The sequence below is a fragment of the Microcaecilia unicolor genome, chromosome 11 (assembly GCF_901765095.1).
Source record: "Microcaecilia unicolor chromosome 11, aMicUni1.1, whole genome shotgun sequence".
Lineage (NCBI taxonomy): Eukaryota > Metazoa > Chordata > Amphibia > Gymnophiona > Siphonopidae > Microcaecilia > Microcaecilia unicolor.
Window position 1 is genome coordinate 207,285,378 of NC_044041.1, and position 20,000 is coordinate 207,305,377.

Below are 20,000 nucleotides of genomic sequence, written 5' to 3' on the forward strand. Positions count from 1 at the left end.
CTCAGTGTCTTATCTCCACCTGATGGTAGACAGGCATAACCCACAATTTCTGGACTAATCTGTTGGTGACACTAAGAAAACAAACAACTGAGGAAGTGTATGTAAATCTCTTGTTATGGAGAGCCTGAAAGCATCACTGGCTAGGAGAAGTGTACAGCGCTGCATACATCTAGTAGCGCTATAGACATGATTAGTAGTAGTAGAATGCATCCAGACTACACAATTTATTGAAGCATGAGCTATCAAGGACAAGAGTCCACTTGGTTAGATGCCTGATGTGACAAAGTTGCCCTTAAAAGTTTATGCCTCACTATACTACTAAGTAGCCTCTAACATTTTGGTTACAGGGTTCTGGTTCTCAACTCTAAGCCCCACAGGAGCTATGGATTATAAGATGATCACAATGAATAAGTCTGAGCTATTGAAATACATGTCATCAAAATTTCAGACCCAGATTAATAAGCACGTTTTGGCTACCCTTCAGAACTACTTTAGGAACAAAAAGTGTAGAGAGAGGGACCAGCCTTTTGAAGCTGAGGAAGCACTTACAAGCCTTTTTTCCAATGACTGTCATCACAGCCACATAGGCCTGCTTCCCTTCCAGGTGCAACCAGGGGGGGCGGGGGGAAACCTCTCGCAAATGCAGGATCACCTCATCCATAGGGCAAAATATGTGCCTCTGTAAGGCTGTGCTCAGGCTCATGAGAACAAGTCTTGCAAGCACTGCCTTTCCTCCCTCGGTGCTCCATGTAATTCATGGGCATTGCAATCTCACAGCATGCTGGAAAGCTAAATAAAGATCAAATGAACTTTGTTCTAAAATCTGAAGACGATCATAAGGCAAAGCTGAAAGGATGAAGCTCTCAGGAAAGCCTTCTTTACAAAGGGAGGGGGATGCCTGGAACAGCTACAAATAGGGATGGTGATTGCCAATCCTGTGGCAATGCTATTGCATCCCAGGACAAACTCAAATATATATGAATAGCTCAGCTGATCCACTGTAGCCCGTGCCTGGCTCCCCCTCAATGTCAGGTTAGAATCAGGCTGCAAAGCCTCTGTATCATTCTAGCTGGTAGACTTAAAAGTTCCATATATAACTTTGTAAGTCTAAGTGTTTTGAAATACGCCTCACAGTCATCTGAGGAAAGATCTGGCATTTTTATGTGAATGTGATAAAACAGATTTCCCTGAAAGTTAAGGCATCGTTTCAATCTATGTCCTCTCTGGTCAGAGGAAGCAAAAGAAATGGGAATGACAGATGGATACAAAACTGGCAGACACTTTATTGCTTTAGAGAAAACAAGGCAGCAAGTGAGTTATAAGGCAAATGCAACGTGTGAAAAAGGAAATAAGATGCCTATCTATGTACCTAACCTAGGGTAGAAGAGGATAGGGATTCCTATTTCCCCTTTAACACAGAGCAGTGGAAAGTAGAAGTCAGTCATCTCCAGGTCCTATACTACTTCTTTCCTTCCATATTCACAAAGTTATTAGAACTGACAAGTCCAAATTAATCTTCACTTTACATTCCAACGGTTGTAGTCAGCCTGTGTTCAGTTCTCTGCACACAGCACACTAAAAGAAGGGATGTGGAACAGCTCACGCCTGCTGCACAGAGCAGGGAGGCCCTTCTAAGAACGGGAAGGGTGAAGGGTTTGGGAAGATTGTATGGGAGCAGAGAGAAGCTTTTCCTGAGTTTCACATCCTATCATGTTACTTTTGCTTTGGCATTTGCTTTTATGTTCTCATGAACTAGAAAAAAGTAACTTGATTCCTACTGTCTGCTCCCTTGATTACTGAAGGGAATAATTCTTAGAGTTAAGAGGTAAGTTTGAAAACTGAAACAGTTTTTTTTTTAAACGATTACTAGGAGAGCTGCAGCCACATGCAGCTGCCGGAATCCTCCTCCCAGTATGAACAGATAAGCCATAACAAAGCTGGCACCTGCTCCCTGCTCTCCCTCACAGTGGACTCAGGGAAGCAGACATGGCTCCTGCCTCCTGCTCTGCTGGTAATGCTGCTCTCCTGAAGGGACTGCGAAGTCACTTAGCTGAAATAAAAGGAAACAAAGAAAAAAACAAATGATTTTTTTCACACACACAATGGATTATGGCAGAATGAAGTCAAGGACCACAAAGCCTGCACTGTACGAATGATGGAGGTAAAAGGGTTATGGAATTGATATACTGCCTTTCTGTGATACAATCAAAGCAGTTTACATATAGGTCTGGCTTAGTACAAGCCATGGCTGGGAGGGGGGGGGGGGCAGGTTGATCACCTAAATCTGCAACAAAAAGCTTTTCTGAATTTTTGAACACTCTCTCTCCAGAGCTCTTGATTTAAATCAAACAAATATAGCACTATTCCTACCCAGCTCTTTTCAGGTCTAATTTGTGCCCTTTGTAACAGAATTCTATTATTTTTGTTTTGATTCACTAGATCTCACAATACTGTGCAATCTGAAGAAAAGAGGGTCGACGTAGCCAAGAAACCCCATCTGGTACATACATCTAGCCCCGTCTTGGCCGTTTTCAAATCCAGACTAAAAGCCCACCTCTAATGCTGTTTTTGACTGCTAACCACTATTCATTTGCCCTGTACCCTTTTATCCCCACCTCTTGAATTCCCTTACCTCTTAGTTGTTCTGTCTGTGTGCCTGTCCTATTTAGATTGTGAGCTTTGAGCAGGGACTGTCTTTTTCATGTATGGTGTACAGCGCTGCGTATACCTTGTAGCGCTATAGAAATGATTAGTAGTACATAATTTAATATTAACAGATATTTTAAAAGCCTTTGTGCTCAGACAGAAGAGCATGTATACAGTGCAATCCACTTAAGTGCAAGGGTCTGGGACCAAAGAAATACATGCAGTTAACCAGAGCGTGCACTTAACCGTTGTGACCCAAAGAAGCTTGACATCTGATAAACGTATGTACAGTACTGTTTTATACATACAGTATACAGTCTCCGTTAACTGACGTTAGGCTTGAAGTAATCAGCGATAGTCCTCTGTACACTATTGTGTCTGAGTTCCATAGACTACGTCTGCCAGACGGTAAAAACTGTCAGAGCACTGACATCCAGTGGCTTCCAGATAGGCCTGCACGGTGTTGAGACTCTCCAGCGCTCTTGCAAAAGGGACAGGTTGTTGAATTTCATCAGCATGTGCCTCGCTGCTCATTTCATCATCAGCCGTTGCCTGCACGCAGGCAGGTGCACATCTTGACATCAGTGCTGTCATCAGCTGTTTGTAGATCATAATCAACAGCTACGTAGTGATGAAACTCCTTTTACTGAGTAGCACCGGCTGGAATGTCAATAGCCAGTTCATCTGACGCATTTGCAACAGCGGCATCTGTTTCATCCCTCTCCACATCCCTAACAAAGATTGCCCGCTTGTAGCAGTTCACAATGGTTGTCTGTGTAACATGATTCCAGGTTTCTTTCTGCCTATGTATGGAATCCAACAGTGATAGATTACGAGCCAGTTCAACAGCACATTTATCCTTCCCAGTCTGGTCATCCACAACGCTCATCAGACGACGTAGCACAAAAGCCCGATAATGTTGTTTGAAATTGGCTATTATGCCCTGATCCATAGGTTGGATCAGAGAGGTAGTGTTTGGTGGTGGGGTGACCACTTTGACGTTAGCCAGCATGACATCATCACTGTGTGCAGCACAATTATCACGAAGCAACAAAATCTGACGCTTTTGTGCCCGCATTCTATTGCTTCTTTAGCCACTGCTTCCAAATTTCCCCAGTCATCCATGAATTTGCGTTAGCCTCATAAGACACAGGAAGTCGCTTAACATTCTTGAAGCAACGGGGCTGTTTGCTCTTTCCAATGACGAGTACCGTATTTTTCGGACTATAAGACGCACTTTTTTCCCCAAAAATTTGGGAGGAAAATGGGGGGTGCGTCTTATAGTCCGAAGGTAGCGAGTTTTGGATTGCCCTCCCCTACTTACGCGACGCCATGTTCCCTGGTGGTCTAGTGACGTCGGGGCAGGAAAGAGCCCCCTCTTTCCTGCCCAGTGCGCTGCTCTCCGTGCTCCTGACTGCTTCCGGACTGTCTCGGCGATATTCAAAATGGCAGCCGAGATTGAGATTTATGTTGTTCCTCTCCTTCCATATTTCCAACTATCCAACAGTGGCTTTGAATTCAGCTAGTCCAAGACTTTCAGCTAGCTGATTAGCTTTCTCCATAAGCAGTGGACCACTGACAGGAAACTGTCTGCTCCTGACTTGAGAAAACCACCGAAGAAGAGCATCTTCTACATCCTCAGCTTTTCCCGCCCATTTTAGTTTCCTGTATTTGTATTGTTTTGCCAGTCATCCAGAAGCTGATCTTTCTGCTTCAAAGATACGTGAAATTTGACTGGTATTGACACCATATTCTTTAGCAATAGATGCTTGACTTTGTTTTTTTCTAATTTTTTAAGAACTCCTATTCGTTCAGCCAGTATTAAAGTCTTACAGTTGTGCGATGACGACTCCAGTGTACACTCTAACAACTTTCTTTCGCTTACTCTGCCTGTGGCAGTTAACGAACGAGATTTCAAATTTACCACCCCTTTGTCACGTGCCAATTGGCTTCCATATTCCGCGCGTGCGCTTATGCGGAGTCTTTCCGGCAGAGGAGCGGTCTTAAACCATGCATATAAGTGACTCTTGCACTTATCAGTGGTGCACTAAACCGAAGTTTGTCCCCGTAGAAATTGATGGCGCCAAAAACGGGACCGAAGTACGGCATGCAGTTAAACAGAGCATGCGCTTATCCGACGTGCACTTAAATGGAGTGTACTGTATTAGGTAAGGAGCTGGTAAATATTCAAGGTACACAGTATTATAGTAACACTTTAGAATGGATGAAGAGAAAACTAATGCCATATTCAACCCGAGTCAGCTTCAACAAGTATTGCTACCAACAATGACCCAGACCTCCTTAACTGATCAAATAGCATGTTATCACCATGGTCATCATTCAAAATAAACACCCTGCTGGCAGCCAGGATTACATGTGCTTTTATTTAAAAATTACTGGCAGGACCTTGCTTCATCTTCTTCCACAAGATGATAAAACTGGCAGACCCAGTCCAGATGTTTCAGAAAGAATGGCAGCGCTTCTGGCGATTGTGTAATAGTAAATATTCTCATAGCACTGGGTGCTCTTACCTTTTTACAATCACTTATTAGCCAAAGCTGGGATAGGAAAACATCCAACACAACCACTTCCACACATTCTACTCAGTTCATACATCAGTAATGGTTTGAGATAGTGTGAGCCACACTATATTTCTCCTGCACTCAGAGACTGGCTTGCTAGTAGATTAGTTGCTGCACTCAAGAAGGCTTTTAGAGCATCCATAAGCCAGTTTATGAACCACGTTCTCTGCATTGGCACCGATTCACTCACAGGTCCTTCTACCAGCGTACACCCAGCCTCTAGAGGCAGAGCAGCTGACTGGTAGCTTTATGACTTAATACAAGCATTTCACATTTTTATTTCTCTCTCGCAGACTGCCTTAGTGCATGTGCTAAAGAATAAATACACGTTTATACCCTATGCTACAAAGCCTAGAATAAACATCTTGAATTATCAAATAATCCCTCTGATTTACCCTGAATTTTCTCTACCGTTATTGTGTCCTCAGCATGTAGAAACCCCAGCAGCAGAGCTTTCATTTTCACCAGATAGCTTTTTCCCCCCCCCTACGGATATAACAAAAGATGCTATGCTTCTTTGCAGTATATTCTGTTCTGCAATTGTCTGTTCTCTTGGGTAACGGTATGAAATCACAGACAAATGAATACTGCTAGTGGTCAGAACTGCTCCTCCCTAACGCTCACTGTAGAAAGAAAAGATACTAAACAAACATAACAAGGTCTTTACATGATGCTTTTGAGAAGGCTGCCAGGATGCTTGCAAAAACCACATCTGGGGACTGGGCAGCATCCACAGCTGTGTGAATCCCATGCCTGCGGTAGTAGGTTACCAACGGAGCTGTCATGGTATGGTAAGTCTTCAAGCGAGACGTTAGCGTTTCCTCGTTATCATCTGAACGTCGGATTAATGGCTCTCCAGTGATCTGCAAAAGGAATAAAGACTTTAAAGGGCGCAAGCCAACTGGTTCTGGTTATAGTGGGGAATGGGTTTAGGGAGGGAGGTGGGGATCTGCTTGGGGTGGAGAAGTGGGGGTTTTCCTCCTTGCTCTATTCACGCTAGAGGATGTAGAATCCCTCTATTATGGTGTTGAGGTTGGGATATTGGGAGGAAGGAAGGTTTTGCTAGGGGAGGGGTTACTTTTTGAGGACTGTTGGTGAAGTTATTACTACTGAACATAATCTTAAGAAACGTTTACTATTCAGTTGGGGGAGGGGTTAGGGAAGTTCGTGGGGGGAGGAGGGAGTAGGATAAAAGTGGATGGTGAAATTGTTAACTTACTTAGCTTGATTTTAGTACATAAGTAGTGCCATACTGGGAAAGACCAAAGGTCCATCTAGCCCAGCATCCTGTCACCGACAGTGGCCAATCCAGGTCAAGGGCACCTGGCACGCTCCCCAAACGTAAAAACATTCCAGACAAGTTATACCTAAAAATGAGGAATTTTTCCAGTCCATTTAATAGCGGTCTATGGACTTGTCCTTTAGGAATCTATCTAACCCCTTTTTAAACTCCGTCAAGCTAACCGCCCGTACCACGTTCTCCGGCAATGAATTCCAGAGTCTAATTACACGTTGGGTGAAGAAAAATTTTCTCCGATTCGTTTTAAATTTACCACACTGTAGCTTCAACTCATGCCCTCTAGTCCTAGTATTTTTGGATAGCGTGAACAGTCGCTTCACATCCACCCGATCCATTCCACTCATTATTTTATACACTTCTATCATATCTCCCCTCAGCCGTCTCTTCTCCAAGCTGAAAAGCCCTAGCCTTCTCAGCCTCTCTTCATAGGAAAGTTGTCCCATCCCCACTATCATTTTCGTCGCCCTTCGCTGTACCTTTTCCAATTCTACTATATCTTTTTTGAGATACGGAGACCAGTACTGAACACAATACTCCAGGTGCGGTCGCACCATGGAGCGATACAACGGCATTATAACATCCGCACACCTGGACTCCATACCCTTCCTAATAACACCCAACATTCTATTCGCTTTCCTAGCCGCAGCAGCACACTGAGCAGAAGGTTTCAGCGTATCATCGACGACGACACCCAGATCCCTTTCTTGATCCGTAACTCCTAACGCGGAACCTTGCAAGACGTAGCTATAATTCGGGTTCCTCTTACCCACATGCATCACTTTGCACTTGTCAACATTGAACTTCATCTGCCACTTGCACGCCCATTCTCCCAGTCTCGCAAGGTCCTCCTGTAATCGTTCACATTCCTCCTGCGACTTGACGACCCTGAATAATTTTGTGTCATCGGCGAATTTAATTACCTCACTAGTTATTCCCATCTCTAGGTCATTTATAAATACATTAAAAAGCAACGGACCCAGCACAGACCCCTGCGGGACCCCACTAACTACCCTCCTCCACTGAGAATACTGGCCACGCAATCCTACTCTCTGCTTCCTATCTTTCAACCAGTTCTTAATCCATAATAATACCCTACCTCCGATTCCATGACTCTGCAATTTCTTCAGGAGTCTTTCGTGCGGCACTTTGTCAAACGCCTTCTGAAAATCCAGATATACAATATCAACCGGCTCCCCATTGTCCACATGTTTGCTTACCCCCTCAAAAAATTTTGTTAGTTATGTGTCATCTAAGTTTACTGTTTGGTGAATAAGATGTTTGTAACATCACTAATAAAATTGTTGAAACAAAGGGCACAAGCCTAATACTGCAAATAGAGACACAAAAGTTTGAAAAAATATTGTGGGTCCTTCGAAGTGTTCTAAATAGGACTAGACAGTCCTGCACCTACATCATCCTTCATGTGCTCCTGTGGGGGGTTGAACTCTTCATGGTATGAGCGACCACTTGAAGGATGGATCAACCTGAAACCAGAGATGAACCCAAGTGAGAAGCCTTTCTTAGCACTGTTTCATATCCAGACAATACATGGGGATGAAGGCCAGGGGGAGGAACGAGCAGAGCCCTCTTGACATGCTTATTCCTGTCATATGAGAGAATATTTTTTTTGGGGGGGGGGGGGTAGGGAGGGGTCAGCAGAGCCCTCTCTCAACTTCCTCATTCCTTTGAGGCCAGCAGGCACTCTCAGCAGCTCTCCAAACAAAAGTGCAAGACTGGGAAACCCTCACCTGCCACAAATTCTCTTAATGAGTAGAGAGTCCTCAACACTAAACTCAATCACTGAATCCAGCTTCTCTTTGCGCTTCACCAAAAGCTCATCCAACTGAGGATTAGAGAGATAGAGAGCTGTGTCAGGCTCCATATTACAGACAAAAAAACAAACAAACTTCTGCTTCCAGGCATCAGATCTCCGCAAGAAACCTACCATCTCTGCCTGCCTTACAGTACGGGGGAAACCGTCCAGAAGAAAGCCATTTCTGCAAGGAGGGGAATCCAGATTATTCTCAATCAGCTCCACCACCATTTCGTCACTCACCTGAAACAGGAGAACAAAGTTTTTTGTTCCTACTTTTGACTCCTAGGGTACAAACCTAATTCACTGGCATTTATAGTAACAGAGAAAATGATGACCCAATGTGGCCTTTCCACTTTGTACAGTACAGATCTGTCCTCTTTTGGTAGCTGTGCATGTACATTTCTAAGTGCAACTCAACACTAATTATTCTTGCCCATGTCTTCCAGCTGACCTATCATATCTGCCCCAAGCATGACTAAAATTCATCACAGTGTCGGCTCCCCATACATCTTCTATTTAGAGCCTAACTGTTGCTTTGGCAGGCTACCCCCATACCCAGTGCAAGGTATGCAAATCGATGCATGCTACATGGGTTTCTAGTGTAACCTGAGGATTGGATAGAGCCTGTGAAATGTGTACTGGATCCCAGGCCCTGCACTGACATTTCAGGTCAGGTGGAAGTCCTGGCTCCATGATCCTCCGTTTGGCAAGTGCTGCCTAAAAAAGAACTGTGTGTGTGATCTAAATCAGGTTCTTCTGCACAGGCCACTAGGTTGGCTCCCAAAACATTTCCTAAATAACCCATAAAAATGCTCAACTATGTGATCTTCTATTCTACCCTCTGTGTGTCAACATCCTCTTATTGACCGTTAACCAAGGGGAAAAATATCAAAACCCCTAAAAATCCAGAGGTCAGAGATAAGCCAATCCTGCCTCAGAATACCTTTCAAAGATTTATTTTCTGAAATGCTTTTAAAGGCACAAGAGGGTTTAAGTAATTAGGAAAATCCCTTGAAACAAAGAAAAGACTAACATTGCTCCAAGAACTGAATCTCGTGAAAAGAAAGAAACTGACCTCATTCCCTAAATCATGGAAACATGTTTGGTTTTCATGACACTCATCATTTAGCATTGTCATAAAGCATTTCACATACATGATTACATGTGTGTGTAGAACTAATGCATTCCCAGGGATGCAATTTCAGTGGAATAGAGGTGGAGCTGTGATGTGCATATATCTCTTATATGCGAAGAGTATCCACACTTTTTTGGAGCAGGTATAAATGTGTGCCTTAGTCTTTACATTGTACTGGAGCTGGTTCTGGCTCCTGGTGTAAAATTAGCCCATTATGGACCTTCCCAATGCCTTGGAACTTAGTGTAATGCAAGAACAGTGGGTTAAGACCGAAGTCCATCATTCCCAGCATCCTATTTGCAATATCAAACAATCCAGGTCACATCTAACAGGTCCATGTTCATACACAGAGATAAGCCGTGGCTTTTGCAAGTCTACATGGCTAATCGTTTATGGACTTTCCGCCCAGGAAATTGCCTAAACCCTTTTTAAGCCTAGCTATGCTAATTGGTTTCACTACATTCTTTGGAAATAAATTCCACAGATTAACTGTGCACAGAGTGAAACGTACTTTCTTGGATTTGTTTTAAAAGTGCTACTTATTAGCTCCATGGTGTTTCCCTTGATTTAGTACTATTTGAAATGGTAAATAACCCATTTACCTTCTCTATAGACCTTTAACAGCGCTTCTTCCAGTCATCTCTTCTCCAGGCTGAAGAGCCTTTACCTACTGAGGTTTTCCTTGTGTGATAAAAATGATAAGGGGGAATAGAACAATTTCCCCATTCTCTTAAATAAGGCCACCAGAACTGCACACAATACTCATGGTGCAATTGCTCCATGGACCTACCCAGAAGCATGATATTGTGTTTTAGCCTCCATCCCTTTCCAAATTAGTCCTAGTGTTCTATTTTTTTGTGAATGTCATAACACACAGAATCAAGGACTTCATTGTCTGCAATGACCCTGATACCCATATCCTGGGTGGTGATGACACATGTGGCAGACAAATGAGCAGCATTATGTTCAGACAGCAGACTGTGATGGAGAGGAGTTAAAGCTGGTGGGGGAGGAAGCAGAAATGCCAGGGAGGGGTCTGGAAATATTTCAAACCATGAACGCTGGTTATGTAAGTTGCTACTAATTAATCTTATTATTGTGTAATAGACCTAGAGGGCTCATTTTCAAAGCACTTAGTAACCTATGGAACTTTGTAACTCTAAGGGCTTTGAAAACACACCTCCTAGAATAAGCTAATATTTGTCTGAGATAATGAGAAATGCCTCCCCTCGAATGATTATCTAACCATCTGCTAGATTCACAGATACATTTTGATGCCATCTATCCTCGCTGGTTAGAGTGAGGCTGAGGCTTAAGGTGCTTTACTCCCAGAATCAGACGTACCAGATTACCAGCATCCATCGTAGCTTTCAGTCTCTTTCCTAACTCTGAGCCAGTAGCCACCATGGCCCTCAACATGTCACCTGTTGCTAGATGGCAGACACAGAACTTTTCTGCTAATTTAGGAGCCTATCAAGAAAAGAAATAAAAAGGTGAAGTCTCAGTACTAGAAATAACAGGCAAAGCACATCTCACCTAATGGCCACAGAGTTCCTTTGTTTCAAAAGCTAAAACACATACAGTCATTGTTTCAGCTTATACATGGGTGTGGGGTTGGCTAGGAGTGTAGCAAGTGGATTGCTGTGTAGACGTCTTTTTGCTGATTATGATGGAAGTGAGGGATTGGTTGGGAGGGAAGCAAGTGGATTGTTGCTACTTTAAATATTATTTTATACTGATTTCTTAGATTAGATTCTATTTTTATATTGTAATATGGGTGGGCATAAAATCAAGTTTAAATATGCATGAGATACATTTGCAAACATCTCATGCACATTCAGTATGAACATCCTGGAGACCTGACCACCAGTTTGTGGCATTTGAGGGCTACAACTGATGCCTGGGTGAGTTAGGGTAGGGGTAATCCTCTCCTCTAAAGCCCAACTCACTAGCAAAGCCCTCAAAGACAGATCCACTAAGGTCAGTGAAAGAATTTATAATAGCCTACTCGGCACTCCTAATTAAACCCAATGATGCGTACACATTCCTTGCCCAATCTCCAGTGAAGGCTTGGAGGAGTTAAATGCCCTAAACAACTGCTTGGTACAGGCTCTAGGCTCTAAAGTACACCTAAATGAAGTTTGAAAGTTATCAGGAATAAAAGGACTAAAGGTACAGATTAAACAGGATATTGCTACTATGGACATAGGAAATCAAGGAATTTGGTGCTTGGTTGGACTCAACATTAAACTGCGTTTTTCTTGCTTCTGATTAGAGCAGATCTTTATTTTTGGATGTTTTAGATGATTCACCAACTCCAGCCTTGTCTCTCAAGCACCAATTCAGTGACAGTCACACCAGCCTTGATACCAACAAAGCTGGACTGCTGCAGTTCACAACTAAGAACCACCATAACAGAATGTTCTGCACTTACAAATGGTGCAAAATACAGTAGCGTAATTAGTGGGAAGCTTAACAAAACAGAGCATATTTCCCCTAAGACGAAAGAACTACACTAATTAGGTCACTAGCAGGATAAAATTTAAGATGATAGCCCTCATTTTTAAGGTGTGAAGAGTTTTGTGGCCATACTTTACAGGTGGTACATGGCTTAGCTCCAAAGTTTCACCAATAGTGGTTTGTGTACCAGGGAGATCTTTACAGTAAGGACTGATAAATAGCAGGACTATCCCAAGTTCAGTTGGAGATTGGATATAGGGTTTTCTCTGTGGTGGGCCTTCCGCGTTGGAATGTCCTACTAGAGAACAAAAGAAGTGGACTGTAGTGATGATTTTATGGCACATCTGTTTTCTTGTAATATTAACAGTTGTTACCTTTGAATGGTTAATTGTAATTATAAGCATGTGTTTTGCAATCTGTTCAGATTTGTGGATAAGAAGTGTGGAGTAAATAAGGTCACAGCGTTTTAGAAAAGGGGAATAGAGATGTAGGAATGGGTTGTATATGGCAAGTATGGACAGAAGTACATAAGTGTTGCCATACTGGGACAGCCTGAAGGTCCATCAAGCCCAGTATCCTGTCTCCAACAGTGGTCAATCTAGGTCACAAGTACCTGGCAAGATCCCACAACAGTGAAACAGATTTTATGCTACTTATTCTACAAATAAGAAGTGGATTTTCCAAGTCCATCCTAATAATAGCTTATGGACTTTTCTTTTAGGAAATTATCTAAACCTTTTTTTAAACCCTGCTAACCGCTTTTACCACATTCTCTGGCAAGGAATTCTATAGTTTAATTACATGTTGAGTGAAGAAATCTTTTCTCCAGTTTTAAATTTACTACTTAAGTAGCTTCATTGCGTGCCCCCTAGTTCTAGTATTTTTGGAAAGAATAAACAAACAATTCACGTCTATCCATTCCACTCCACTCAGTATTTTATAGACTTCTATATCAAATCTCCCCTCAGACATCTCTTCTCCTAACTGAAGTGCCCAAGATGCTTTTGCCTTTCCTCATAAGGAAGTTGTCCCATCCCGTTTATCATTTTCGTTGCCCTTCTCTGTACCTTTTCTAATTCCGCTATATCTTTTTTGAGATGTGGTGACCAGAATTGCACACAATATTCAAGGTGCAGTTGCACCATGAAGCGATGCAAAGGGCATTATAACATTCTCATTAAGACTTATTGCAAAATGTTAACCGATTATATTGATTACTTGTGTTTCAAATAGTTTTATGTCTTGAAATAAAAGTGATAAATATCAATACAAAGTAAACAAGGTGAAGCCTAAAGATAGAATTGTACAATTCTAACTACAAAATAAAACAGACAAAAGTACATAGGAGTTCACCCAAAAACAAGCATCCTGCTGCTCTGGGGGAGGGGTCCTTTATGAAGCTGCGGCAAAAGGGGGCCTGCACTGGCATCACTACTACTACTTATCACTTCTATAGCGCTACAAGGCATACGCAGCGCTGTACATCATACATAAGAAGACAGTCCCTGCTCAAAGAGCTCACAATCTAAGTAGGACAGACAGAACAACTAAAAGGTAAGGGAATTAAAGAGGAGGAGATAAAAAGGGTACAGAGTAGTGGTTCGTAGTGGTTAGATAAGATATATATATATACGTCCTATAAGATGAGGGGGGCATCAGGTCCCCTTTTGCCCCTGTGGGTAAAAGGCAAATTTCCTTTTCTTAAAGAAATGTCCATGTGGCAAGTGAATCACTTGCCGTGCGGCCATTGGGGGGGGGGGAGGGGGCAACTAGGAGCGTCCACGCTAACCAGCAGCGTGCAGCACTGCCCGATTACAGATTACAGCCGGATACACACTGATGCTACAAAAATTGAAATACTTTTTGCGGTGCCGGAGGATATGGCGCGCTCTGGGGGAGGGAACTACTGCCAGGCTGCTGCAGTAGCCCAGCAGTACTTCTACTTTTTGCGGTGCCGGAGGAGATGGCGCGCTCTGGGGGAGGGAACTACTGCCAGGCTGCTGCACTAGCCCAGCAGTACTTCTACTTTTTGCGGTGCCGGAGGAGATGGCGCGCTCTGGGGGAGGGAACTACTGCCAGGCTGCTGCACTAGCCCAGCAGTACTTCTACTTTTTGCGGTGCCGGAGTAGATGGTGCGCTGTGGGGGAGAGAACTACTGCCAGGCTGCTGCACTAGCCCAGCAGTACTTCTACTTTTTGCGGTGCCGGAGGAGATGGCGCGCTCTGGGGGAGAGAACTACTGTCAGGCTGCTGCACTAGCCCAGCAGTACTTCTACTTTTTGCGGTGCTGGAGTAGATGGCGCGCTCTGGGGGAGGAAACTACTGCCAGGCTGCTGCACTAGCCCAGCAGTACTTCTACTTTTTGCGGTGCCGGAGGAGATGGCGCGCTGTGGGGGAGGAAACTACTGCCAGGCTGCTGCACTAGCCCAGCAGTACTTCTACTTTTTGCGGTGCCGGAGTAGATGGTGCGCTGTGGGGGAGAGAACTACTGCCAGGCTGCTGCACTAGCCCAGCAGTACTTCTACTTTTTGCGGTGCCGGAGGAGATGGCGCGCTCTGGGGGAGAGAACTACTGTCAGGCTGCTGCACTAGCCCAGCAGTACTTCTACTTTTTGCGGTGCCGGAGGAGATGGCGCGCTCTGGGGGAGGGAACTACTGCCAGGCTGCTGCACTAGCCCAGCAGTACTTCTACTTTTGCGGTGCCGGAGGAGATGGCGCGCTCTGGGGGAGGGAACTACTGCCAGGCTGCTGCACTAGCCCAGCAGTACTTCTACTTTTTGCGGTGCCGGAGTAGATGGTGCGCTGTGGGGGAGAGAACTACTGCCAGGCTGCTGCACTAGCCCAGCAGTACTTCTACTTTTTGCGGTGCCGGAGGAGATGGCGCGCTCTGGGGGAGAGAACTACTGTCAGGCTGCTCCACTAGCCCAGCAGTACTTCTACTTTTTGCGGTGCCGGAGGAGATGGCGCACTCTGGGGGAGGGAACTACTGCCAGGCTGCTGCACTAGCCCAGCAGTACTTCTACTTTTTGCGGTGCCGGAGTAGATGGCGCGCTCTGGGGGAGGAAACTACTGCCAGGCTGCTGCACTAGCCCAGCAGTACTTCTACTTTTTGCGGTGCCGGAGGAGATGGCGCGCTCTGGGGGAGGGAACTACTGCCAGGCTGCTGCACTAGCCCAGCAGTACTTCTACTTTTTGCGGTGCCGGAGTAGATGGTGCGCTGTGGGGGAGAGAACTACTGCCAGGCTGCTGCACTAGCCCAGCAGTACTTCTACTTTTTGCGGTGCCGGAGGAGATGGCGCGCTCTGGGGGAGAGAACTACTGCCAGGCTGCTGCACTAGCCCAGCAGTACTTCTACTTTTTGCGGTGCCGGAGGAGATGGCGCACTCTGGGGGAGGGAACTACTGCCAGGCTGCTGCACTAGCCCAGCAGTACTTCTACTTTTTGCGGTGCCGGAGGAGATGGCGCGCTCTGGGGGAGGAAACTACTGCCAGGCTGCTGCACTAGCCCAGCAGTACTTCTACTTTTTGCGGTGCCGGAGGAGATGGCGCGCTCTGGGGGAGGGAACTACTGCCAGGCTGCTGCACTAGCCCAGCAGTACTTCTACTTTTTGCGGTGCCGGAGTAGATGGTGCGCTGTGGGGGAGAGAACTACTGCCAGGCTGCTGCACTAGCCCAGCAGTACTTCTACTTTTTGCGGTGCCGGAGGAGATGGCGCGCTGTGGGGGAGGAAACTACTGCCAGGCTGCTGCACTAGCCCAGCAGTACTTCTACTTTTTGCGGTGCCGGAGTAGATGGCGCGCTCTGGGGGAGAGAACTACTGCCAGGCTGCTGCACTAGCCCAGCAGTACTTCTACTTTTTGCGGTGCCGGAGGAGATGCCGCGCTGTGGGGGAGAGAACTACTGCCAGGCTGCTGCACTAGCCCAGCAGTACTTCTACTTTTTGCGGTGCCGGAGGAGATGGTGCGCTGTGGGGGAGGAAACTACTGCCAGGCTGCTGCACTAGCCCAGCAGTACTTCCCTTTTAGTGGGCAGTAAGCCTGCGTTGGGCTTACCACTGCTTTGCAAGAGCCCCTGAGTTATTTAACCCCCCCCCCCCCCCCCTAGCAAAGGGAAGTGTGTAGCAATCTAGAGAAGCTGAGAATCCCAGGAAGAACCAGCAAAGTCTGTGGAAATGGGGGCTGGACAGTGGCAGTGCTAAGTCCGTGACTGTGGGCAGATGAGGGTGTTGGGCCTGTGGTGGGCGCCACCTCCACTTTATTAGAGAAACCCCGGGGTAGGGAGGGAGAAGCAGGTCGGTCCGTGGGCGCCAGACGTGTCCCGGCCCTGTCAGCAGAGTCTCCTTCACGTGGACTGTGGGGGGAGGGGGGGGAGGGAACCGGGTGAAGGTCGTCGACGTCTCTCTTGTACCTGAGTTCCTTTGCCGGCTCCGGGGGGCCCGAGCAGCACAGCCCGGATGCCCTGACGCACCGCCTGCTGCCGGTCGTGCTCTGCAGGCTTCGTGCTCGGTGCCATGTTACAACAGCCCGTCCGTCCGTCGTCCGGTAACCTTCGCGCAACTGTCTGTCTCTCTCTATCCGGCGCCGGCAGCACACGACAGCACGTACGCGCGACGCACGGCTACTTCCGCTGGGCGCAACGGCCGCGCCTCCCAACTCCGCGCGTTTCTTTACGCTCATTGGGCCCTAGAGATGTCAATCAAAACTGGCCACGCGCGTTACGCTTCTGCATTGTCATTGGTGGTCTAGGGCATCAATTACATTTCATCAGCAGTTCTTACTGGAGGATTCGCCCATGTGGGCGGGACCTGCCTCCAGCAGCTTTTGCTAATAACATAAATGTGAATTGTGATGTACAGATTGTCAAAGAAAGAAGAACATTAACAAACGGGGAGCTACACTCGTCCCCTATTTGCAGGTGCTAGGGGGTAACGGGTCATGCATTTCATAGGCTTACAATTTCATTTTGCACTGGGAATTGAAGCCAGTTCACCAGGATCTAAGCCCACTGCTCACACTCACTAAGCTGCTACCACGTAAAAAGAAGAGCTGTACTGGGTCAGACCAATGGTGCATCTAACCCAGTATCCTGCTTCCATCAGTAACTAATCCAGCTCACAAGAGAAATTCCATGCTACCAATCCTTCCCCATGTCCATTTCAAGAACAGACTGTGGACTTTTCCTCCAGAGTGTCCGCTCAATGTGGTGGTTATGCCTTTAGCACCTGTGTTGGTTGGGAAGGAGGATTTCGCTCCTTTGCCCAGTCCCCCCCCCCCCCCCCCCCTTTATGTTTAATTTGAAAAATCATTTTACATTCCATTCATTCCCATCAGGTTCTCTTTCTTTGAACCAATCAAAACCTAGCTCCACCCACCTCACCGCCTCCAAATAGGCTTTAGCCAATGGGGTTGTAGGAGGGGGTTGATGCGCGGGTAGGTGGCGCTCTAGGTTGTTGGGGGTTTTTTTTTCTATGATTGACGTGGTCGCTGCTTTGCGGCAGGAAGTGTGGTGAAGGGTGAACCGAGTGCAAAAAGGACGGAAGTTCCCCGGGAGCTGCAGGTACTGGATTACCAGGGTCATTATAGAGCCAGGCCAGCTTCGTCCAGTGCATGTATAACCTTGTAATTCTAGAATCGGGCCATCATTGATTTGATAAACCTTCTTTCTGAGATCCAGTTACCTTATATCCAATGAAGGTACTTTCTCAGGTCTGGGCTCCAAAGATCTCTTTTGAAAATAAAAGGGAAGCCGTTGGAAACTATTTTTTTTTCTTAATTTAAAAGTTCTATGGATTAAAGATTGGGGGGGGGGGACTTGTTTCTTTTAACTCCTAACCCTTGTTCACTTGTTCAGAACCCTTATTTTATCATCCTCACCTTAATATTCCCTTGTCTGTCCTAATTAGATTGTAAGCTCTATCGAGCAGGGACTGTCTCTTCATGTTCAAGTGTACAGTGCTGCGTACGTCTAGTAGCGCTATAGAAATGATAAGTAGTAGTAGTTTTTGCAGTTTGAACTATGCATTTTGTGTAGGTTACTATAAACTTAGTATGCATGTCTCTATAAATGCAAGTATAGAATAGTCAAGCATGTAGCCTAAATGGGCAAGCTCCATATTGACATTGCTTCCCCATTTCCACTGATAAACATAAGGTGGTACAGTTGTTACACCAAGCACTGTACTCTGAATGTGTTCCCTGATATCGTAAAGATGTAATTCAGGAATACCAACCCTTGTGGTCTGAAAATTAGAAGTTTTTGGCAAATGTTAAATTGCAAACTAATCCACAAATTTGGAACAAATTACCAGGTTATTTGAGACTGCATACTAGTAGGGTTCAATTCAGTAAGTTACTGAAGACCTAGCTGTTCGACTATGCATGGGGCTGGTGTCTGTTTTATTTCAAATATTGTATAATTCATTGTTTGTTATGGTTTTACTGTTTATTGTGTATGTTGATTTGTAGGTGGAAATAAAATAAGTATTCCTCCATGTGTGTCCTTGTTTGCTGGTTTTTGACATCTTTTTTTTTTTTTTTTTTTTGTAGCCATGCCATATTTTGATCTCCAGAGTAAATTGGGAATTGACATTGACAAATGGATGCTTCTTCAGAGTGCTGAACAGCCCTACAAACGGGCCGCCCGCTGTCATGCATTTGAAAAAGAATGGGTGGAGTGTTCCAGTGGCATCGGAAAGATCCGAGCAAACAAAGAGTGCAAATTAGAACTTGAGGATTTTTACGAGTGCATGCACAGAGTTAAAACGGTGAGCACACTTAAGAATTGTGGTGTGGAGGGGGAGGCTCGGTGTGGTTGGCCAAGTTTTAGAGAAAGGGCTGCAGAGTGCTGGAGAACTAAAATGGGTTTTAAGAAAAAAGTAGGAGAAATGTAAGGACTGTGCAAGAGGATGGAGGGGAGACTCGTATAAAGTTTGTTCTTCACATGGAACTTTTTTATTTCCATTGTGTTTTTTTTTTTTTTTTTTTGTGCAGTTTAAGCGCCTGGCTGAAGTTCGTGCACAGAAAGAAAAGCTGTTGAAAGAAGGGAAGTACACTCCTCGTGATTACAGCAAAGAAAGGAACAGTCCTTGAGCAGCCTACCTTGTTCTATAAGATTGTTATTAGCATACAAATGTTGGGATCCTTGTACCCTCTCTTACCCCCAAGTTGGAGAATATACCTTATTGGTCTTAACTTTTACCCAGTCTTGACCTGTTCTGTTCCATGGACTTGCTCTTTGTTCAGAGCAAACTCTTCCCTGCCCACAGCTGTAGGCAATGGAAATAAAATATGATTTCTATCACATTCTGATGATTTGTCTATGAGTGTATTTGAGAAAGGGACTGGGTTAACTTTATGTATCCTCTTTGAGTGTTTGCTGCCTTTCTAAAATTCTGGCAGGATTGTCACAACGGGTATGCATGAAATACATATTGTCATGGGTTTTCAAGAACCATGCAATGAACGTGCCACTGACATCCCCAGCACAGCTCAGGTCTGTCTGCACCTGATGCTCATGCTCTACACTAGAACCCTCCTCCCGTCGACTGGGTCACAACCACCTCTGGGCGAGTGTCCCGCTCTGAAACTATCCTCAGTGCTTTCTAGGTTACTCCTGGTGGTTCCACTGTTCCCAGAAAGCACTCGCAGACCTAACACACAAACCATCAGGATTCTTTATCAGTCCAGACAGGCAGAACAAGCAAACAATTATGTTTATTCTCTTAAAAATACTGAACAAAATAGTGCAATTGGCAAACAATAACAGGCAACTGAAATATGGGTCAATTATAACTAAACACTTGCATACTTCCTAGAAAGTACCTGGGGAGATCAGGACCTAAATCTGTTCACAGAGCTTCAGCAAAGAGATCTCTCCTCCCAGGCTGAAACTGAAGCAACAGCCAGCATCTGCTGGGTAATTTCAAAACTCCAGGCCCATCAGAGCCCAGAACAGTCAAGTTTCAAATAAAAACTGGTTACATCACTGTAAGGCACTTCCTATTATCTGTGTACTACTAAAAAAGAGGGGTCAGTCCTCTGTATTAGCTTTAAGCATAAACATGCA

The 20,000-nt window shown here is 45.2% G+C and overlaps 2 protein-coding genes across 5 annotated transcripts; one reads left to right on the forward strand and one right to left on the reverse strand.

Annotated features, from left to right (window-relative positions):
* Nucleotides 1-1,263: 1,263 nt before the first annotated feature.
* AK2 (adenylate kinase 2) lies at nucleotides 1,264-16,538 on the reverse strand. 2 transcript variants are annotated; one of them, XM_030218728.1, is made up of 7 exons: nucleotides 16,344-16,537; nucleotides 10,824-10,949; nucleotides 8,474-8,584; nucleotides 8,277-8,371; nucleotides 7,940-8,012; nucleotides 5,896-6,091; nucleotides 1,264-2,050 (listed from the first exon to the last, which is right to left on the reverse strand). In XM_030218728.1, the coding sequence occupies exons 1-7, from the start codon at nucleotides 16,446-16,448 to the stop codon at nucleotides 2,043-2,045; spliced, it is 714 nt and encodes a 237-aa protein (XP_030074588.1). In that variant the 5' UTR covers nucleotides 16,449-16,537; the 3' UTR covers nucleotides 1,264-2,042. The 2 variants fall into 2 exon arrangements, with proteins under 2 accessions (XP_030074588.1, XP_030074587.1); XM_030218727.1 differs by lacking the exon at nucleotides 1,264-2,050 and having other exon boundaries at nucleotides 5,012-6,091; nucleotides 16,344-16,538.
* Nucleotides 16,539-16,795: 257 nt separating this feature from the next.
* NDUFS5 (NADH:ubiquinone oxidoreductase subunit S5) lies at nucleotides 16,796-19,240 on the forward strand. 3 transcript variants are annotated; one of them, XM_030218629.1, is made up of 3 exons: nucleotides 16,796-16,850; nucleotides 18,482-18,699; nucleotides 18,926-19,240. In XM_030218629.1, the coding sequence occupies exons 2-3, from the start codon at nucleotides 18,484-18,486 to the stop codon at nucleotides 19,022-19,024; spliced, it is 315 nt and encodes a 104-aa protein (XP_030074489.1). In that variant the 5' UTR covers nucleotides 16,796-16,850; nucleotides 18,482-18,483; the 3' UTR covers nucleotides 19,025-19,240. The 3 variants fall into 3 exon arrangements, with proteins under 3 accessions (XP_030074489.1, XP_030074486.1, XP_030074488.1); XM_030218626.1 differs by lacking the exon at nucleotides 16,796-16,850 and adding an exon at nucleotides 17,389-17,492; XM_030218628.1 differs by lacking the exon at nucleotides 16,796-16,850 and adding an exon at nucleotides 17,545-17,629.
* Nucleotides 19,241-20,000: the final 760 nt, after the last annotated feature.

Coding starts and splice junctions, on each gene's coding strand:
- AK2 (XM_030218727.1), bottom strand. CDS start 16,448: ATGGCACCGAGCACGAAGCCTGCAGAGCACGACCGGCAGCAGGCGGTG. Junction 8,585..10,823: donor CGATGGATGCTGGTAATCTG/GTACGTCTGATT, acceptor CTCCTGTTTCAG/GTGAGTGACGAAATGGTGGT. Junction 8,013..8,276: donor ATTAAGAGAATTTGTGGCAG/GTGAGGGTTTCC, acceptor CTCTGGTTTCAG/GTTGATCCATCCTTCAAGTG.
- NDUFS5 (XM_030218629.1), top strand. CDS start 18,484: ATGCCATATTTTGATCTCCAGAGTAAATTGGGAATTGACATTGACAAA. Junction 18,700..18,925: donor GCATGCACAGAGTTAAAACG/GTGAGCACACTT, acceptor TTTTTTGTGCAG/TTTAAGCGCCTGGCTGAAGT.